A 19,841-nucleotide genomic window follows, 5' to 3' on the forward strand; every position below is an offset into this window, starting at 1 on the left:
GTAAAGCCCCTCCTGCCTTACGGCAACTGGAATGATTCAATGACTATTCTCTGGTCCAATGAAAATGCCAGAGCGCATTGCAGCTTTTGAATTCTTGTTCAATTATTTGAAAGCCCTGGACCGCACGGCTTGGAAGTGCATACAAAGGCATCACAACACATTGCAGGGCGGTCTTAAAGCAAAGAGCCCATCACGTGGTGATTACCAAATATGGTTAGTGCATGACGACAGGCGAGTCCGCGATTTACTTCCCAGTTGCGCCGTGAAACCTCGACTGTCTTGCATTCAGACAACCTTCTTTGCAGTGTTCTATTCTTCAGCTCCTCATGCGGGCTCAGTATCCTTCAAGATGGCACTCCTTCAGACTTCACTAATCTGGATCGTGTATGCTGTGGTGATAGCTATCCTGCTGGCGGTAGCTTCGGTCTTCATCTACGTCTACCAAACTCCGCGGGACCGGTCCCCCTCTGTTACTCTGACTTGTATCATTGCAATAACCTGCTTGCTAGCCACTGTTCTTCTCCTCCCCGTGGATGTTGCTCTGGTATCATCAACCACCTCGTCCAGGTTGGGTAAAAGGAAAGATTGGGCCACTCCAGATGCAGTAAACCGCATTACCTACTCCTTGACCATTGTCTATTATCTCTTATACTCGGCGGATGCACTGCTATGCCTGTTAATCATTCCTTTTACTTACTTCTGGTACGAAGAATATGACGAGGTGGCGGCCGAGGAAGGTGAACAGACTTTCGGCCAGCGATTTTGGGGTGCCTTCAAGTACACGCTCTCTTTCATCGCGATTGTGGTGATTTTGTTCCTGGTTGGTTTCTTCGTGCCTGTATCCAAAGATAAGGGTGGCCTTGATTTGGACTATTTCAAGCGACTCCTAACTGAGAACCGTGAGTTTCTTTACCACCTTTACCCGGATAACCGTATTGACCCGATGCAGATGGTGAACGAGCATTAGCATTTGCACTTGGGCTGTTGACGACTATTGGTATCTGCCTCTACGTCCTATATACCTCGTCAGGGCTTGCGCTCCTCCCTATTGGTCTAATCAAGACAGCTCCCTCGATTTCCAGCCCCGCCCTGCAAGCTACCACCGCACAGCAGCTGGAGGCAAACCGGGAGCGACAGCGACAACTAGAGGGTCGCTGTGGAGGAAACCCCGAACTTTTGTCTTCTAAGGACCGTCGCGAATTCGATACTCTTACGCGAGAAGAGAGGACGTTAATTCGACGACAGCGCTTGGTTGAAGAAGCACAAGGAAATGGTCAAGGCTGGCTGATGCGGGCATGGTATAAGATCGAGGCCATTTTGCGCCCCTTCAAGCTACTGGGTGGTATCCTGCTGCTGCTGATCGCTTTGGTGACCTGGGTGTCGATGCTTTTGACAGCCATCGATAAGGCCAAAAATTCGATCTGCAAGCACCGCTGCGGTTATATTCTTGGACATGTTAATGTTTTTAACCCTCTGAACTGGGTACTGGTGCAATCCGCCAAGGTCTTCCCGGTTGACTACGCGATCTTCACGGTGCTTGTTCTGCTCTTCTTTTATAGCTCTGTGGTTGGTATCGCTACAGTCGGGATTCGCTTTCTCTGGATCAGAATCTTTGAGATTCGCAAGGGCCATACTTCACCGCAGGCTCTTCTCTTGGCAACTTCCATGTTGATGGTCATCATCTTAGCACTGAACTACTCAATTTCTATGGTGGTTGCGCCACAGTACGCCACATTTGGGCCCCAGACTTTCTGTAATCGGGCTCCGAGTTCATCGTTCGAGCAACCAGATTGTTCTGATAGCAAAGAGTTCATCAAGCCATGCTCTGAGTTATCAGATAATCCTGCTGCGCAACAAGTATGCACACCTAGTGTTGTCAGCACTTTTTTGAACCGTGTCACTCTCAATTATCCGTTCTTTGGCGTGGTTTTTTTCTGGGCACAATTCTTTTTCTTAGGTAAGGGACTCCCTCTCAAAGCTCTCAAAGCTCAGATAAAATGTCCAGCGAGGTCGAGTATCCATAAAACAGACCAACTAACCATTTGCTAGGTCTTTATCTAATCATCTTCGTGGCTTCTCTTTTCCGATCACCGAAACTAAATGAAAGGCAGCTTGATGAAGATGCCGAAGAGGCTGAGGAAGAAGGTCTACTTGCTAGCACCGGCAGACGGTTCAATGCGACTTGGCAAGACATTACAGGGAGCCTCCCCCAAACTAGAGGGTCCGGAGGTTGACGTTCCCCATTGAGCGGAGGTCAACTTATAGGCATACTGAATCTTGCTTGATATCCTGTTGCAATTAACGAAACGAAAATCTGATGGGCAGATGTTAGTTTTTCATTCCTTAACAATGAATCAAATTAATAAATACACGAAACTTTGCAATTGAATGGCATAATTGATATTGGATTAGAAAGAGTAGCCAACTATCGGGTTTGCATGCCCAGCATGCATTGAATGGATTAAAAAATGAAAGAAAGGTGTCATAAAGTAATTCCATACTATTATCCATCAAGCCTTGAGCTGTTCATTGAGTAAGGCTAGAGCACTCTGGAAAGCTTTGACAACTTCCATATCTAAAGTAAAGCAATCAGTTCTGAGCCACGACAATGGGATACCAGAATGCCAACCCGCTTCCCAGGGGCCTTACAGTGCTTTTTCTTGTTCTCCACAGATATTTCAGAATTCTGCACATGCTGCATCTGTGTTTTGAACCTATTAGACATAATGCATCATCAGTCTCTCGATATGATTAATTTCATCATGGGGAGGCATTTGCCTTAGTCTCACCGTTTCAAGGCTCTTTTCTCATCCTGCAGAACAGTAGTTTGGGACCAAGCGGTGAAGATCTATGTTGAATTTAGATAGGCTGCAAGGGCATGTTAACAAATTTTGACATATACCTCGAGGAGTTTGGCGGTCTCAGCGCGAAGATCTTCTTCAGCACGGCTGTGTTCGTCCATGGCACCCGTATATTTCTCTTCCAACTGATCCCAGTCGCAGTTTTCCAACCCCTGGGTTAACCGACTTACGAGGGAGAATTCTGCGTTAATTGCATGGGTGATTGCCTGGGAACCATGGGCATGCTGCGGTTCTTTGGCTGAAGGTTGCAGAGAAAGGTTGCCTTGTTTGTCTTCGATGGACTCCATAGCAGACTGCAGCCTGCCAGGACTAACCCTGCAAGACAACTAGCCACCAGAAAGAGACGATAGCCAGTTTACAAAGGTCGACAAGTAGTGTCAAATGAGGTGGGCCCCACACTGTTTGGATGTAGGAGATGCTTTCCAAAGGCAGGCCGCTAAAGCGGGAACCGCGTCAGGTGACGCCATCACATTTCGACCCTTAAGTAACCTGTATCTCTCCACTTATCCTCAATCTTGATGGTCATCGACGGCAGCTCTGGCAGCTTCCACGACCCGCCATGGATATACGATTCTTGACAACTACTTAAGAATTTACCACTCGGTCTCTGCGATGAGCTGTCACATATGCGCCTCTGCTCACTCCCGCCTGCCATTCCTCTGCTCAACATGTGCCCGCAACCGTCTTTATCAGCTACGATTAGAGAACGCCCAAGTACTTATTGAGAAGGAGGCTCTTGAAAAACAAGTGGAAGCCACTGTCAGCCATGAAACTCCTCTCCTTCCACCATCCGCTGTCAAGAATCATTCGACCGGAACCAACCATGATAGTGCGCGAAGTTGGGCCATTCGAACAATTTTGAGTGCACAGGCTGCCTCGTTGGCTAGAAAGGATACCTTAGCAGAGCATGTGGAGACTTTGAAAGATGAGATCACGGCTTTGAAGACGGATATCTCTATGCGAAAAGCGCTCCTGGCCCGCAGGCGCTCTGATGAGGAGTCTGCTCAATATCAAATCGGGGAGAGGGAGGCTGCGGTTTTGACCGGTATTCAGAATACGACCAAGAGAACAGAGCATCTCTGGCATTCCTTACATAGTAAAACTGCCGAGGCTCGGATTTTCCTCTGCAGGGAGTCTGCCTATCTTTTTGGCTTGCGGCAAAAGACCTTGAAAGGTGACGGTCGGCAAACTTATTTGCTCGGTGGCACCCCAGTCGTGGACCTGAGGGATATGAATAGTAAGCTTCCCCGCAGAAATTTACACTTTCATACCCTATATAATATACTGATGTATGTCTAGGCGCTACCCCGGTCCAGATCTCTACCTCACTATCCAACATTGCCCGCCTTCTTGTCCTTGTATCCCATTATCTTTCTCTCAGACTCCCCGCCGAAGTTACCCTACCTCACCGAAATTACCCCACCCCCACGATTTATCCACCTGCCTCATCCTACCACTCGCATGAAGCACCGGAGCGGAATGACCCATCACAATTATCTGCGCCAAGCCCAGCAGCATCGAGAACTGCCGACAAACGCACACAGTCACGGCCGAGGCCCCTCTTCATCGACAAGCCCCTTCCTCGGCTAGCCAAGGAAGATCCTGGGGCGTATGCACTCTTTTTAGAGGGAACAGCCCTTCTCGCCTGGGACGTTGCATGGCTATGTAGAACCCAGGGGATTCATTTGACATCAGATTCATGGGAAGAGGTCTGCAACATCGGAAAGAGCATGTGGCAGCTGCTAGTTGCCCCACCAGCTCAAACGTCAACATTGATGCGAGCCTTCGCTGGCCGAGAGACGCATACAAAGTTGAAATCTACCAAAGACTCTCCTCAGACGACTATTCAACGCACCAAATCATTCCCCATGCTAGGACACTACTCACATGGCACGGTACATTCTTTCCTTGCGGCATCGGAGGGGTCCGAGTTTATGCGAGCATGGAAGTTGCCGACACCAACGAAGATTGCGGACAAACTGAAAGCAAGTCTCCTTGGCGAAATGGCAAGTGCAGAATGGGAACTTTTGGAAGAGAATGAATGGGAAGATTGGACCACAGAATCCCATGAACGGTCAAATACCCATGACTCTAAGGTTACCACTTCCCCAACCCCCCATTCTGAGTCTAAAGAAAGAACTGGGGCCATTCAAGCCTCTCCAAAAGAGGCAGATGAGGCTCGTCGACCAAAAGGCACTAGTGGTTGGACGAAACTAAACAGTAGATAGAACAACCAGATCTAAGAGCAAAAGTGCCACTTCCTCGATGTGAATGCAATTTCTATAATTTTACGTAAATGATCTTGCATCTCCCCGTGGCTAATTGAAGATACTGAGGGCATACTCCCAATTTTTAGGGGCCTCTAGAGGTAGAGAATACAATCAAGCTTTCAAGGTATTTCAACATAACTAGCGGTGCATGTTGGGAGCCAGAGCCTGAGGGGATATAACGGTGATTACTAAGCATCTGAGATAAGATAAAGTGTAGGTAACATGTGGCCCGAGTCCCTCCGTTTCATTGCAACAATGCTCCGGGATTCGGGGTCTCCTGAACGGTGCTAGCACATTGCAGGATATAATTCGCGCGGGCCCAATTGCATAATCTCATCTTATCCATCAGTTTTCCCCTCTCTTCAAAACCAAAAAAAACCCGAGTGGTGGATGCGGCCGGGGCCAGCTGCTTTTTGATCCACGATCCAAACGATGAAGGATACTCATACATGGCAAAGTGCAGGCGAGGGGTCACTAGGTTGGTGTTCTCTTCTCTAGTTACCGCTGTTTCAAACAACAGCTAAAAGTATTGTCAGAGTTCAAGCATCTCCTGCCTGCGATTTCTGCAATCCCCGAGTCCCTCCTGAGGGAGGAACTTCAACGACGAAATGTGGCACGCTCCTCAGGCTCAGATGATGCACCCTCATGTGGTTCTCGCGAGCGTGGTGCCTATAATACCCCTTTGCATGTCATGGCACTCTTCCTCATATTAGGGCTGAGTACACTGGGTAAGCGCGCCAGCTTCTCTCCCCTTAAATACCAACCTCCGTCGATTAACCATCATGGCTGCGCCAGCATGCTCATTTCCTGTTCTCGCCCGCCGATTCCCTCGCCTCCCCATCCCTCGAAGGTTTCTGTTCATCTCAAGACATTTCGGTACAGGAGTCTTGATCGCGACAGCGTTTGTCCACCTGTTACCAACCGCATTTGTCTCGTTGACTGATCCATGCCTCCCCCGGTTTTGGAGCCAAACGTATCGTGCAATGGCCGGTTTTGTCGCTATGATATCTGTCTTTGCCGTCGTCTTGGTAGAGATGTTCTTTGCTATGAAAGGAGCGGGACATGTGCATGGGAACGATTATGACACTCTCATGGGCGACATTGGTCGCGAATCCTTGGATGATTTCGCATGCGATTCCTCGGACTACTCGCGCCTGGACGCTCGAGAAACCCCTCGCAATATTCCTTTGGAAGGTCTACTACAACATAACCAGGAAACATCTGAGCGTGCGCCTGGGTCTTCGCATGGATTAGAGCAACCGCACTTGACTGTTTCTCATCCTGATAAGGAGAATGGGGATGACGAAAACGATGATCTAGACGAGCTTGATCCATACGCCGACGATAGTTCAATTAACGGGCGACTCCAGCCTCCGCCCACTCAGCCTCTTCGTCGGCACCGACCGCGCTTGAGTGGCAGCTTTAGCCAGCATGGAGATGCAGGACTACCAATGCAGAATCCTCAGCGTCAACTTCTCCAGTGTTTGCTTCTGGAGGCGGGAATTCTTTTTCACAGTATCTTCATCGGCATGGCTCTTAGCGTTGCAACTGGAACGTCCTTCGTCGTCCTCCTTATTGCCATTAGTTTCCATCAGACCTTTGAAGGATTCGCCTTGGGGTCCCGAATTGCGTCATTAATTCCGGACCTCTTCTCACCATCATCAGCGAAGCCCTGGCTCATGTCATTGGCGTATGGAACTACAACTCCCCTTGGCCAAGCCATAGGTCTGGGTTTGCACAATCTCTATGACCCCGCAAGCACAACGGGCCTCCTCATGGTCGGCATCACGAATGCAATCAGCAGTGGTCTCTTGCTGTTTGCCGGTCTTGTGGAACTGCTTGCAGAAGATTTCTTAAGCGAGTCGAGCTATGAGACTCTCAAAGGCAGACGACGCGTTGAAGCATGTATATCTGTTGCCTGTGGGGCAATCCTAATGGCCTTTGTTGGGGCTTTTGCCTAGGGTGGTATACGAGACTGCGAGAGCTATCTAAAAATGCACTCCATTTACTGTTCATATTCATAGACTAATGACAACAATCTCATTTTTGCTCACTTATCCAGCTATCATCATTTATGTTTGTAGATAGCCTGAGGTCCAGATTATATCCTGTGATTTTGTCGGCGGCAAGGCATATATTCTGCCTAGAAAGGCGTGATTTATCTAGGGATACGGCGAGGGATCTAGGATTTAGGGCTCCTTACGATTGATGGCCAGCAGAAGGCATTCAGGGCTATGAGGAACGTCCGAAATATTTGATTCTCAAACTCCGAAAATATTAGTCCCGTAAATTTTCCATCTTTGTACCCCGAGCATCGGGTTCCAGCATCTATTTCCAATATATTCTTCTTGGTCAAGTTTTAAGTCACATGCAGATTGGTTCGATAATCATGTCATATCCGTACATCGTTATAAAATTGCTTTAAAGAAGGGACTCGATCACCAAGGCGCTAGCACCACCGCCACCGTTGCAGATGCCGACACAGCCAAGCTTGCCCTGCTTTGCCTTCAGGACACCGATCAGGGTGGACAGGATACGGGCTCCGCTAGCACCCAGGGGGTGGCCAATGGCAACGGCACCGCCGTGAATGTTGACCTTGTCTTCAGGCAGGCCTAGTAGTTTCATGTTGGCAAGAGCAACAACGCTGAAAGCCTCATTGATCTCAAAGGCGTCAATGGAGTCCTGAGTCACGCCAGCGTGCTTCAGAGCTTTGGGAATCGCCAAGGCAGGGGCAGTGGTGAACTTGCTCGGCTGGTGAGCAGCATCGCCCCAACCGAGAATCTTGGCAATGGGCTTCAGACCCAGCTCCTTCACCTTGGCCTCAGAGACGAGAACAACCGCCGCGGCACCGTCGTTGAGCGGGGAGGAATTGGGAGCAGTGACAGTTCCTGTTCCCGGAATGAAGGCAGGCTTCATATTGCGCAGCTTGTCGGGGTTGAGCTGAATTACAGGGGTAAGCCATTGCTTCATCACTTTTTTTCCTTCGTTATTTCTTCAAAAGAAGCAAACTTACGTTCTTGGGTTCATCGTCTTGAGAAATGACGACACCGGGCTTGCCACGGAAACCAGGGATCTCAATAGGAGCAATTTCATAGTCGAAGACACCGGCCTTCTGGGCGGCCTGGGCCTTCTCATAGGTGCGAATGGCATAGTCATCCTGCTGCTGACGGTTGAAGTCGTGATCTTGGGCACACTCCTCCGCAGCAAGACCCATAAGTTCCTGCTTGCCATAGGCATCCATCAGACCGTCCTTCATGATTCCGTCAACCAGGTTCTGGTTGCCGTACTTGGCACCAGTGCGGAGGTTGGGCAGGTAGTGGGGAGTATTGGACATGGATTCAGTACCACCAGCCACGACAATGTCGGCGTTGCCAGTCATGATGGTCTGGGCTCCGAGGATGACGGCCTTCAGGCCAGAGGCGCAGACCTTGTTGACGGTGGTGCAGACGGTGGAGTCCTGGAGACCGGCGCCAATGGCACATTGGCGTGCAGGATTCTGTCCAACACTAATAGAATATGAGCACTGATTTTGATCGTGATCACATGGATACGGCTTACCCAGCAGACAAGACGTTACCGAAGAAGACCTCCTCAACGTCGGACGCAGACACGCCCTCGGCACGCTCAACAGCCGCTGTATTCTGTTGTCAGCTTCAAATTGGAAGGATTGTTAGGCCCAGGAAGCATGTACTTACATTTAATAGCGTGGGCACCAAGCTGGGGGGCAGTCAGGCTAGAAAGAGAACTGTCCGGTATTCATTAATTTCCCGATCGACAAAAACGGATGAGGGGCATTGTACCCAAGGAATGAACCCACGGGGGTGCGGGCAGTCGAGACAATGTAGACGGGGGGAAGAGAAGCCATTGTGAATTGAGTAGGTAAGTTCCGGACAATGTAGAGAGAAAAGGAGGAAAGGGGGGGTGTAACGGAAAAGAAAAGGAACTGGAGTAGGCTGAGGGGCTATATAATAGTAGTGAGGAGTGATAAGCTGTACGGTGTAGGCACGAGTCCTTGAGACGCTCGGACCACATGAAAGTTGAGAACCTTTGATCTTCTCCGGCGTCACGCCAGCAACAAGTCGGAGAGCCGGCAGATCTACTCTTGCCCTGTCCCATATTGCTCGTTCAACTTTGCCCACCATGGACGATCTCTATGATGAGTATGCTCTGCCTCAATCTCTTTCCTGCTTGCTTTTTTCTCTTCACCCGCTAACTAGGGGCCCTCAGGTTTGGTAACTACATCGGCGAAGCTGAGTCCGACGAGGAGCATCAGGAGCAAGCCCCACAGGCTTTCAAGTTTGACGATGCCTTCGATGATGAAGAAGAGGCCGATGAGGTAAATGATCAGCAGCTGATGGAGGTTGACGGTATGTTTGCGCCCCATGAATATGATTCCCTTCACGCTGAATACTCACCAACCGCCGCGTCACCTAGAGGGACCCTCCAACGCTGTCATTTTGCACGAGGACAAACAGTACTACCCCAGCGCACAGCAATTATATGGCGCCGACGTTGAGACTATGGTTCAGGAGGAAGATGCGCAGCCACTGTCCGAACCGATCATCGCCCCCGTCCAACAGAAGAAATTTGCAATCGCGGAAACTGATCTTCCACCCGTTTGCTACTCCCGGGAATTCTTGTCAGATTTGCTCAATTTTCCCGACCAAATACGAAATGTCGCGATAGCAGGCCATCTGCACCATGGCAAAACCGCCTTCATGGATATGCTCGTGAAACAAACTCATGACTTGACGGAGCGGCTAGAGAAGCGCATCGGCAAGCGAAGGGAGGAACAACTTCGATACACCGATGTCCATTTCTTGGAGCGTGAGCGCGGTCTTTCAATCAAGTCAGCACCCATGAGTTTGCTTCTCCAAGGCACCAAGGGCAAATCGCACCTTCTCAACATCATTGATACACCTGGACATGTGAATTTTGTGGACGAAGTGGCGGCGTCCATCCGTCTAGCCGATGGTGTCGTCCTCGTAGTTGATGTTGTCGAGGGCGTTCAAGCTAACACCGAGCAAATTATCAAGCATGCAGTTTTGGAGGATATCCCTTTGACTCTGGTTGTGAACAAGATGGACCGACTCATTTTGGAGCTCAAGCTGCCACCGAATGATGCCTACTTCAAGCTGAAGCATGTGATCGAAGAAATCAACACCGTCATTGAGAATATTCTTCCGGGCCAGGGTGAGCGACGTCGCCTGAGCCCTGAGAAAGGAAATGTCGCCTTCGCCTCCAGCTCGATGAACTGGTGTTTTACCTTGCAGTCTTTCGCGCGGATGTACGCGGATACTTACCCGAAACTCGACTCGACAGAATTCGCTGCGCGCCTCTGGGGAGACATCTTTTACAATCCCCGAAGTCGCAAATTTACCCGAAAGGGCGTGGAAGAAAATTCCAAGCGTGCGTTCGTGAAATTCGTTCTGGAGCCAATTTACAAACTGTACTCTCACACAATCAGCGAGAGTCCCGAAGATCTCAAGGAGACATTGGCAAGCGTGAATGTTAGCTTGAAGCCATCGCAATTGAAATTGAATGCTACTGAGTTGCTGAACCTTGTTTGTGAACAATTCTTCGGCCCTCCCACTGGATTTATCGATATGATTGTGCAGCATGTTCCCTCCCCGGTGGATGGTGCCCAAAGGATGTTAGAGCGCTACTACACTGGTCCATTAGATACCAAACTTGCAGCTTCTATGATGTCCTGCAACCAGGAGGGCCCTCTGGTGATTCATGTCACCAAACTTTTTAGCAGCACTGATGCTACAAGTTTCTCCTCATTTGGAAGGATATTGAGCGGCACTGCTCGCCCGGGCCAGCAGGTTCGTGTCCTTGGAGAGGGCTATACCCCTGAGGATGAAGAAGACATGGTTGTTGCCACTATTTCGGACACATGGATTGCTGAGACTCGTTATAACATACCAACCGACGGCGTTCCCGCTGGTAACTGGATCCTTCTTGGCGGTGTGGACAATTCCATTGTCAAGACAGCAACACTGATTGCCCCCAAGCTTGAGGATGAGGAAGACGCGTATATCTTCCGTCCAATCCGCCACATGACTGAATCGGTGTTCAAGGTTGCGGTGGAACCAGTCAACCCGTCCGAGTTACCCAAGATGTTGGATGGCCTGCGTAAGATCAATAAGAGTTATCCTCTGATCTCCACGAAGGTTGAAGAGTCAGGTGAGCACGTCGTCCTAGGAACCGGCGAGCTCTACATGGACTGCGTGCTACACGATCTCCGACGCTTATACTCCGAGATGGAAATCAAGGTTTCCGACCCAGTCACTCGATTTTGTGAGACAGCGGTGGAAACATCGGCCATTATGTGCTACTCAATCACTCCGAACAAGAAGAACAAGATCACCATGATTGCGGAGCCGTTGGATGATGGCATCGCAGAGGATATCGAAAGTGGTCGAGTCAGCATTAAGGACCCAATCCGGAAGGTTGCTCGCTACTTCGAGGATAACTATGATTGGGACAAGCTGGCTGCCCGTAGCATTTGGGCGTTCGGGCCCGACGAGATGGGTCCCAATATTCTACAAGACGACACATTGCCCTCTCAAGTGGACAAAAAGCTTCTTGGAACCGTGCGAGACTCGATCACCCAGGGTTTCAGTTGGGGCACAAGGGAAGGCCCATTATGTGAAGAGCGTAAGTTGAACCTCTCGCAACTCCGATGCCAAGTATGATACTGATTATTTTTATTTTCTCAGCAATTCGCAACACCAAATTTAGGCTCACTGATGTGTCCCTTGCCGATCAGGCTATCTATCGCGGCGGCGGCCAGATCATTCCTACCGCTCGCCGTGCTGTATATTCCTCCTTCCTGATGGCTTCCCCCCGTCTTATGGAGCCTATATACTCCTGCATCATGACCGGCCCCGCAGACGCTGTCGCCTCGGTATACACCGTCCTGTCTCGCCGACGAGGCCACGTCCTGTCCGACGGACCCATTGCCGGAACCCCACTTTACTCTGTACGTGGATTGATCCCTGTGATCGATTCATTTGGTTTTGAGACAGATCTTCGAATTCACACGCAAGGCCAGGCCATGGTCAGCCTGGCATTTGATAAGTGGAGTGTGGTCCCTGGAGATCCGCTGGACCGTGACGTCAAGCTCAAGCCCTTGGAACAAGCGAGTGCCATGACCACCGCCCGGGACTTCGTATTGAAGACTCGACGGCGCAAAGGTTTGGCAGAGGATGTGACGATTAGCAAGTTCCTGGAACCGGAACTTTGGAAGGGCCTGCACGAGAGTGGTGTTTTGGACTCATGAGTCTTCTTGGAAAGGGGGAAGGTCAAGCACACAAACAATATTCCGGAGAGGTTAAGGGTCAGGCTACGGAGTCATCGTCTTATTTGGCATGTGGCATGTCGTTGCATGTAATTGTAATTCTCTTATAAAAAAAAGAACATTCGTTTCAAATTGCAAGTCTAGGATATCTCTGGTGAACGGATTAAGATCAACATGCCGAATTTAGGCGAGAAAAGAGAAATCCCTCCAGACGTGCGTTGTCCGCGTGAAGAGGGTAGAAATAATAGTACATCCCTTTCCGCACGAACGACCGAGTCGGAAGATTAAGGAGGCCCAATGCGCCATTTATTGGCAAGTTTCCATCATCTTCGCAATCACCTGCATCAATGCTCCGTTCTCCAGGGCTGCAGCAACTCGCTCCTTGTCTCCAAGTTGCTTGTTCACCTCATCTCCTGTACTATGCGTTCCCTCTTTGATTCGCACGTCGACCCGGAAGCGTGGAGGGAGAGATTGTTCCAGACGCACTCGCACACCGAGACCAATGACGGTGGCTAGGCTACAGTGGGTGATGGTTGGTGTGATGAGGACAGTGACAGTCTGCAGCGGCGAGTCTGGGACCGTGGGCAGAGTCGGTTGAATCGAGATGTCGGGCAGGGAAACCACCGCCAGTTCCCCCAAGGAAAGAGGGTGTTCTGGATCCGAGATAGACTTAATCAAATCTAATCGGAGTTAACTGGTTGTCTATGGCGATGAAGTGGGAGAAGGAGGGGATGTGACAGATGCCCAAGTCGTCGTACCATAGATTTCTTGCTCATCAATCGGCTCCTCGAGCAAATCCTCATCACCTTCCGAGTCGGACGATAGGAAGTCCGTTGGGCTCGGAACTGCCGCAAAGATTCCTGTAGGATGGACACTTGTCTTCTCGGTGGGTCGAGACCTCGTGGGGAGATCTGCCACGTTCAGGATCGTGGGGTTGGAGTTCTGCACCTCCGCCATGGTGGATGGATGTGAAAGATAACGAGGGGCAAATCCCGCGATAACCTTATCAGGCCGCCTCACGTGTTCTCGGAGGATCCTCGGCATTTTCCCTTCGCCCACCGACTGTAGAACATACCCTTGTTTTCTCGAGTTTCCTGGTCACGCTGGCTTTACTGAGTTTAGACGAATGACTTTTTTCTCCAGCTTCCAGATGAGAATATACAATTCTTCACCCTGAAGGTCAACCCTTTGTGAACGTCGATCATGGTTTCTCAGCATCTCTCCCCCGCCGTCCCGAAAGCTTGGGAGAGTGATCGACGAGCTGGGCATCAAAGACCGGGTATTTTGCCCCCTGACAACTTGCCGAGTCGATCAGGAAAGGCCGCATGGGGCCTGCAGCGCCATGTGTGTGGCTCCACAATCTGAACCAATTCCGTAACCATGGCGGTTCCAGTTCGTCTGGCCTTCCAGAACCTACCGGTCCCACTCCTTAGCCTGATTCCCCCCTTGCGGAGCTTTTTTTTCCCTCGATGTTTCTCTGAAACCCAAGGCGCCAACACCCGGTCGCTGGCTGCAAATCAAGACGTGAGGACGGGGGGGAGGAGGGGGAGAGAGGAAAGCCTGGAGCCATCCGGTCTTACGGCGGTCAATTGGTGGTTTCATCGGAATGCACTAGCCCCTCGGCCTGTCGGAGAAGAGGAATAAGCCCTCTCTATCTGACCCTACAGGGGAGACAGAGCCAAGAGGGATTACTTCTTTCTTTCTTTCTTTTTTTTTTTTTTTTGGCCCGGCCCCTACAGCTGTTGTTTCGGTCCCAAAAGTCCCTCCTGAGTAACCAAGACCACTAGTGGAAATAATCGAGGCATCGAAAGAGAGGAGCCATTATCCAGCCAAAGATGGGGCGAGACAAGGAGGGTTTGAGATACATCCTAGACCAGCAGGGCCCCGGTGGAGAACCTCGGTCATCTACCGCGAGGTCGCAGCTACAAGATCGTCATGGCGGGGGATTTGGGGAGTGCAGGTCTTCAAGATGCATATTATCATGCTCTTTTGTCATCGCTGCTCTCCATCTTGTCGACACCCTGCACACGTCCTTAATCACTATATGAACTGCTGTGATACCCTGGCCTCAATCCATTCTGAGATGCTGAACGGGTACTCTAGGTGCTCCTCGGCCCCCGGCACCCTGCGTATCATCTTTCCTAGACCCAGAGCCTCGGGCGAAGTCAACTCGATCGAGACAACCCCCATAGAGAGGAGGGATAGAGGTCCCTCGATCATCGACTAACGGGGGTCTACGACGGAGTCGAGAGAATCCAAACAGAGGCCCAGGAATGGATCATGGATCGTCAACCTCGTGAGGAAGAGCGCGGTTACGCCAAGGAGACGTAGAGTAAATCCCCATCGAAATCGAGCATGCTGAATATACGGAGTACTCTGACCTCCAAACAAAGTACCTCCTGCCCAGGTGCCTAGGGTTATAGAAACAAGTCACATGTGGGGACGGTCTCTATAGTTCGGCGCGCTGAAGGTCACTGGCCTCGGTATCACTAGTGTCACTAGTATAAATACTCTTTCTCCGGGTGCTCTCGATGGCAACATTAAATCTCGATCCCCGTTGACCTTCGCCTGAACATGTAATTATATACATCGACTCTTTCTCTCGGTCTAGTCTTGCCCGTAGATCATTCCGGTATCGCCATGCTAATACCATCTTGGTAACAGGCGTCCCGATGGTGGACTCGACAATCTTCTTGCACCTATGAAGGTACCAGCTTCCAAGGTACCAGACACCTCGGTGCCATGGAAGTCGACGCGCATTCAAGTCAGTACGCTATACTCTGCAACCGGGTATTCGAGAGGACTTTGTCTCGAGCTCTCTCACCTCCTCATCCGTTTTTTTTTTTTTTTTTTTTTTTTTTCTTTCTTTTCCACCGTGGACCGTAAATGGTGTCTCCACCTGGTAACCGTAGAATTACGTCCTTCTCAGGAGGCCGGATCGCCCCTCCTCCACCCACCAATCCACCAATCCACCACGCGGGCGCTATTGCATGTCCATCATCACCTTGGCACACGGCCACCACCCCTCTCAGGTCTTTTCCCAGCTCCTCCGCCCTTTCCCATCTGAACCCCCCCCCCCTCCCCTACGTCTCCACCTAGGCCCTGAGCGCACCTTCACGATGCTCTTGCGACCTGGGACATGCCCTCTCAATCTCGCTCTTCTGGTACGCCCTCCCCGCTTCCCTTTCCGCAGGCCGCTGATCGCATGTCTCGGCGAACTAACCCAGCCAACACCTCTTAGTACTCACGCCCCTGCTCACTGTATTGAGCCTGTCTGCGCGCAACCCACTCGACCTGTCAACTCGGCATAAACGCGCCCAATCTTTCTCTCCGATATAGCCCAACCCTTACCGACTTTGACTGTAGGTGAATTCCAGCTCATCCGACGCCGGTCCTTCTCGTCGCAGTAATCGGATCTTGCTGGCAGCAATCTTCTCAACCAGCGCGGCCGATCGACCCCATCCATTCCGACAATCCCGACCATCAAAACACCCCATAGTCCCCTTCGAAGGTCTCGGTTTGATATTCAGATCTCTCAAGCGCGCACACGGCCGTGTGTCTGCAAAGCGCCCAGGGGCAAGCAACTGAGATCACCCCCTCCCTTCCATTGATTTTTCATCCCAGGGCCGGCCCCTGCAGATAGGCAATTGACACCAATTGTCGCAGTGACGCGACTTTCGGACCGAAGGAGCATATATTCTGCAAAGTGCGCGAGTTGAAAACAAAAATAAATTATGCAGGGTTATTCCTTTGCTCCGCCATCGGGGCCTCGGGAGGGCCAGAAGAGTAAATATGACCACCCTTTGATGCGACACAATCTGGAATCCATGTCTCATAAATGACCTGCTGTTAGACTATGTCTTCGTGGACGAACATAATCGGCATAAGCGACTGAAAGGTAGTTATTGAGATCGCTAGCGCAATTTGATCCTTTGCTGACAGGCATATAGTGATGCGCGCATGCAATGGCTGTCGGAAGCGAAAGATCAAGTGCGATGCTGCGACCACAAATACCTGGCCATGCTCGGCATGCACTCGACTGAAACTGGTCTGTGTCCCTCCAGCGATTGGGCAAGAAGGGGATTTCGTCTCGGATGGGCTCATGGAGTCGGCTCAGGATGCGGGAGGCTCCTCCAGCGGGCCTGAGACCTCGCATCATGCATTTCCCGTACCGCCCACTTACAGAGACAGTAATCCGCCCACTATTGGAACGATGCCCTCCTACGATGGAATGGGCATGTACTCTCAGTTTGTCCCGGGCCCCGCGAATCAACCGGGGATTTATAATGACGGGCGATCACCTGCTATGGTTTTGCCGCACCAATCCTATCAGCAGCCTCCAATGTATCCAGGATCCCAACCGCCCTCTTTGGCAACTACAGACCGTGGGGTTTACGCCGACAATGATTCATCTACGGCCGAACACCTGAGCGATGTCCTTGGCGAGCTCAAGATTGACGAAACGGGGATCGGTAGAGTATCCCACCCGATGTGTGATAGAGTCCATCGTTGCTAATCCTTCATCCAAGCCCCATATATCAGGAGGCAAAGAAAAGATCGTGTCGAGCCTGATGCGCCTGTCCAGGACGAGGTCGAAGAAAGACTGCCTCCTCTCAGCACAGGCGCAGGGGCGACGATCCGAATCCCCCCCGAACTAATGCCGTCAGACGAAGACGTGATGAATTACTTTAAAATCTACTTCGATGAAATTCACCCCTATGTCCCCGTTTTACCTCGTGCTCATTTATATTATCAATGGCAAAATGACCGCGGCTCCATTTCTCCACTTTTGCTGGAAGCGCTGTTCGCCTGCGCTGGGCGATTATCTGACGAGCCCTCGGAAGGCGCGCAATGGCTCGCTTTGGCAAACCGTGAGTTTTCCTTCAATTGTGATCTCCAAGAAAAAGTTGGGTTGTTTTCGCTCACCTCATTTCTGCCAGGACACGAATCGAGTTTTATGGATGTTCCCCGGCTGAGCACGATTCAAGCCATGCTTTTACTACTCAAAGCAAGAGAATCATTACCTAAGAAAGGGTATTACTATCGGTCGTGGCAAACGGTCAAAACAATTGTGTCGATGGCCAAAGACTTGGATATTCATGAACATTATAGCACTCATGCGGAAGGGCGGCCTTGTGATCTTAGCCCCATCGAATGCCTGGTGAATACCCGGGTATGGCAAGCTCTTTTAGTAGTCGAGGTGATGATTGGGGCACCCCAAGGTTAGTTACGTGTTGGTCTTCCTATAACTCAACGCTCTAACAATCTCGCAGGGCGTTCTGACTACGGTGTTGATCCCGAATCTGTGGATATGCGTCCCACGTTGGATATTAGGGGTCTTGACCAATATGAGACCGAACGGTCAAGACAATATGCGTACTTTGTCCGCAACGCGCACCATATCCGTATCATCACAGACATATACCATAAAGTCAAGAAGCAGAGAGACTGGGGAGCTGATCCTCGGTTCGTCCAGAAAAATCCCCTCTTCGCAGATTGGATGAGGAATCTTCCCCCAGATCTGCAGGTCAACTATCCCGCAGATGGCTCCCCCCGTGGCTCCCTTCCCATTTTGTGGGAAACATGCATTCCCACTGCCACCTTGCCATCATCCTACTGCATCGTCCTCAGCTTTTAGCCTCTCAGTCTTTCGCAGCAGGCGGGGACTGGAAGATTCATTTTTCCCTGTGTTACTCATCTGCCAAGAGCATCTGTCGATTACAAGAAGCTGTTCTCGAACGGTTTGGGCTGTCTGGAATGCTTTATATGCAGCGTGGAATTAACTTCGCGATTTATTGTGTTCTCACCTGCACGATGCTCCATTTGGTAAGTTTCCTAGGCACATCTACACAGTCGGCCCTGTTTAACATGGCCAGATTGCGATCACGTCCCCCGACCCAGAATTCAATTCGGATGCGCGGGAGTATTTCACGCGACACATGCGTATTTTGGAGCGGTGCTCTGCCGCTTGGCCTATGTCAGAGATTCAAGCGCAAATCGACTCCTTGAAATTGGCTTTCTCAGCTGACATCCACCGACCTTTTGAACTGAAACCAAGTTTTCCATACGGCAGCCCCTCCGAGCCCTACCAGCCCAGTCCACCTATGGATGCGCATTATCATCCGCATATGAGCCACTTGTCAGGCAATGTCCAATCCAGAGTAGGGTTACAAGCACCTCCAATAACCCCTCCGATTTCTGCTGGTGCTGAAGAATCCAAGTCCGACACATCCTCCCAGTTGCAATCCCTTGGAATGGTTCCCCATCAACCGCCTACCACTCACCCGCTTGACACGCCGTTGGTTGATGAGAATAGTTGGGATCCTACCCGCATCATCAAGTATGTGATTCATACCATTTATTCCCCCATTGCGCAAGGCCTATACTAGCATTTACTGATGTTCCATTTCGAAGTCAATGGGATATGGCATTTTCTGTCAATCCTTCTACAGTCAGCACGAATTCGCCGCCGATGCCCATGAACAACACGACCCAGCCCTTATCAAACATAGCCAGTCACCAGTACTCGATTCAGTATGACTCGCCCTCGAAATCGACGGTGCCGCAGTCCCAATCTGTTTCTCCGCCTCAGTTTCAGACGGCACCAGTCGTGTTTAGTGCCCGCGACTGGCAGCAGAGCGTAGCGAGCGTGTACGATCCCCAGGGATTAAAGCGAAGATGGAATTACTCGGTCGACCTTGGTTCTGACATGGCAAAACGCGCCCGAGGATGATAACATCGAACACGGATTTCATACCTTTCCCACCATACTTGTTCAGCCCTTTGGTTTTCCTTCCATTTCTGGCCCTTCGCGAGCCCTGTCTCAAAACCTTTCCCTTGCTTTCTTTGATTCCCCCTTCCTTACATGTGTTTTCTTTCTTACGTCTAGCCCCAACAGACAGCGGGCATGTTATCATCGGACCATGACCGCGGAGCCAGGATGCTCATTGGTGATATTGCCCTGTAAGGACATTGTCGATCAATTGAAATTATGATCGAGCTCATGAATCTACTGTACACCACGAAGAGAAGACCTCTAGAGAGCAGAAGAACAAAAGGCCCTACCCAGAAGGCATCCCGTTGGACGCCTTTATAAGTTTCAAGAAACAACATTTTCTTAATATTTCTGAGCTACGTACAAACTTAATACACAACACGGAAACCTTGTATAGTGGATAGTGAAGATGTGTCATCTGAATAGGCTCAGAAGCGAGTAGAAACAGAATAGATTCATGATGGTGTTTCCAATGTAGCCACCAGAGATATAAATGGACGAAAAATGATTTTAAAAGCCGTGATGAAATAAATGAGTCCATGTCAATGAACCGTGAAGCAGTCCTGTTTCACCCCGACTCCAGACCTATTTTGGTTGGTCATGAAGAGATGATCTGAACGGCGTCTTCT

General features: G+C 50.5%; 8 protein-coding genes across 8 annotated transcripts; 5 read left to right on the plus strand and 3 right to left on the minus strand.

Moving 5' to 3' along the window:
• Nucleotides 1–349: 349 nt before the first annotated feature.
• On the plus strand, nt 350–2,234 carry N7462_008757 (uncharacterized protein; the record flags this gene model as incomplete). The annotated part of the gene is made up of 3 exons (XM_057080472.1): nt 350–899; nt 950–1,957; nt 2,050–2,234. The coding sequence occupies 3 exons, from the start codon at nt 350–352 to the stop codon at nt 2,232–2,234; spliced, it is 1,743 nt and encodes a 580-aa protein (XP_056930800.1).
• A 276-nt stretch (nt 2,235–2,510) lies between these two features.
• Nucleotides 2,511–3,148, minus strand: N7462_008758 (uncharacterized protein; the record flags this gene model as incomplete). Its single annotated transcript, XM_057080473.1, has 4 exons — nt 2,511–2,575; nt 2,650–2,714; nt 2,790–2,848; nt 2,903–3,148. 4 exons carry the CDS (start codon nt 3,146–3,148, stop codon nt 2,511–2,513), a joined length of 435 nt encoding a protein of 144 aa, XP_056930801.1.
• Nucleotides 3,149–3,473: 325 nt separating this feature from the next.
• N7462_008759 (Atg14 domain-containing protein) lies at nt 3,474–5,089 on the plus strand (the record flags this gene model as incomplete). Its single annotated transcript, XM_057080474.1, has 2 exons — nt 3,474–4,098; nt 4,161–5,089. 2 exons carry the CDS (start codon nt 3,474–3,476, stop codon nt 5,087–5,089), a joined length of 1,554 nt encoding a protein of 517 aa, XP_056930802.1.
• A 562-nt stretch (nt 5,090–5,651) lies between these two features.
• Nucleotides 5,652–7,092, plus strand: N7462_008760 (putative ZIP family zinc transporter; the record flags this gene model as incomplete). The annotated part of the gene is made up of 2 exons (XM_057080475.1): nt 5,652–5,859; nt 5,927–7,092. Coding segments are annotated over 2 exons (1,374 nt in total), but the record flags the coding sequence as incomplete, so codon positions are not given.
• A 460-nt stretch (nt 7,093–7,552) lies between these two features.
• erg10B (acetyl-CoA C-acetyltransferase) lies at nt 7,553–8,996 on the minus strand (the record flags this gene model as incomplete). The annotated part of the gene is made up of 5 exons (XM_057080476.1): nt 7,553–8,071; nt 8,145–8,637; nt 8,690–8,765; nt 8,827–8,876; nt 8,932–8,996. The coding sequence occupies 5 exons, from the start codon at nt 8,994–8,996 to the stop codon at nt 7,553–7,555; spliced, it is 1,203 nt and encodes a 400-aa protein (XP_056930804.1).
• Nucleotides 8,997–9,271: 275 nt separating this feature from the next.
• On the plus strand, nt 9,272–12,419 carry N7462_008762 (U5 snRNP component Snu114, putative; the record flags this gene model as incomplete). The annotated part of the gene is made up of 4 exons (XM_057080477.1): nt 9,272–9,291; nt 9,359–9,498; nt 9,566–11,794; nt 11,857–12,419. 4 exons carry the CDS (start codon nt 9,272–9,274, stop codon nt 12,417–12,419), a joined length of 2,952 nt encoding a protein of 983 aa, XP_056930805.1.
• A 324-nt stretch (nt 12,420–12,743) lies between these two features.
• Nucleotides 12,744–13,394, minus strand: N7462_008763 (iron-sulfur cluster assembly protein CIA2; the record flags this gene model as incomplete). Its single annotated transcript, XM_057080478.1, has 2 exons — nt 12,744–13,117; nt 13,196–13,394. The coding sequence occupies 2 exons, from the start codon at nt 13,392–13,394 to the stop codon at nt 12,744–12,746; spliced, it is 573 nt and encodes a 190-aa protein (XP_056930806.1).
• Nucleotides 13,395–16,171: 2,777 nt separating this feature from the next.
• Nucleotides 16,172–19,170, plus strand: N7462_008764 (uncharacterized protein; the record flags this gene model as incomplete). Its single annotated transcript, XM_057080479.1, has 8 exons — nt 16,172–16,223; nt 16,291–16,335; nt 16,388–16,909; nt 16,967–17,659; nt 17,711–17,903; nt 17,981–18,263; nt 18,314–18,777; nt 18,852–19,170. 8 exons carry the CDS (start codon nt 16,172–16,174, stop codon nt 19,168–19,170), a joined length of 2,571 nt encoding a protein of 856 aa, XP_056930807.1.
• Nucleotides 19,171–19,841: the final 671 nt, after the last annotated feature.

The sequence above is a fragment of the Penicillium macrosclerotiorum genome (genome assembly GCF_028827735.1).
Source record: "Penicillium macrosclerotiorum strain IBT 26536 chromosome Unknown utg000008l_segment0_segment0, whole genome shotgun sequence".
Taxonomy (NCBI): domain Eukaryota; kingdom Fungi; phylum Ascomycota; class Eurotiomycetes; order Eurotiales; family Aspergillaceae; genus Penicillium; species Penicillium macrosclerotiorum.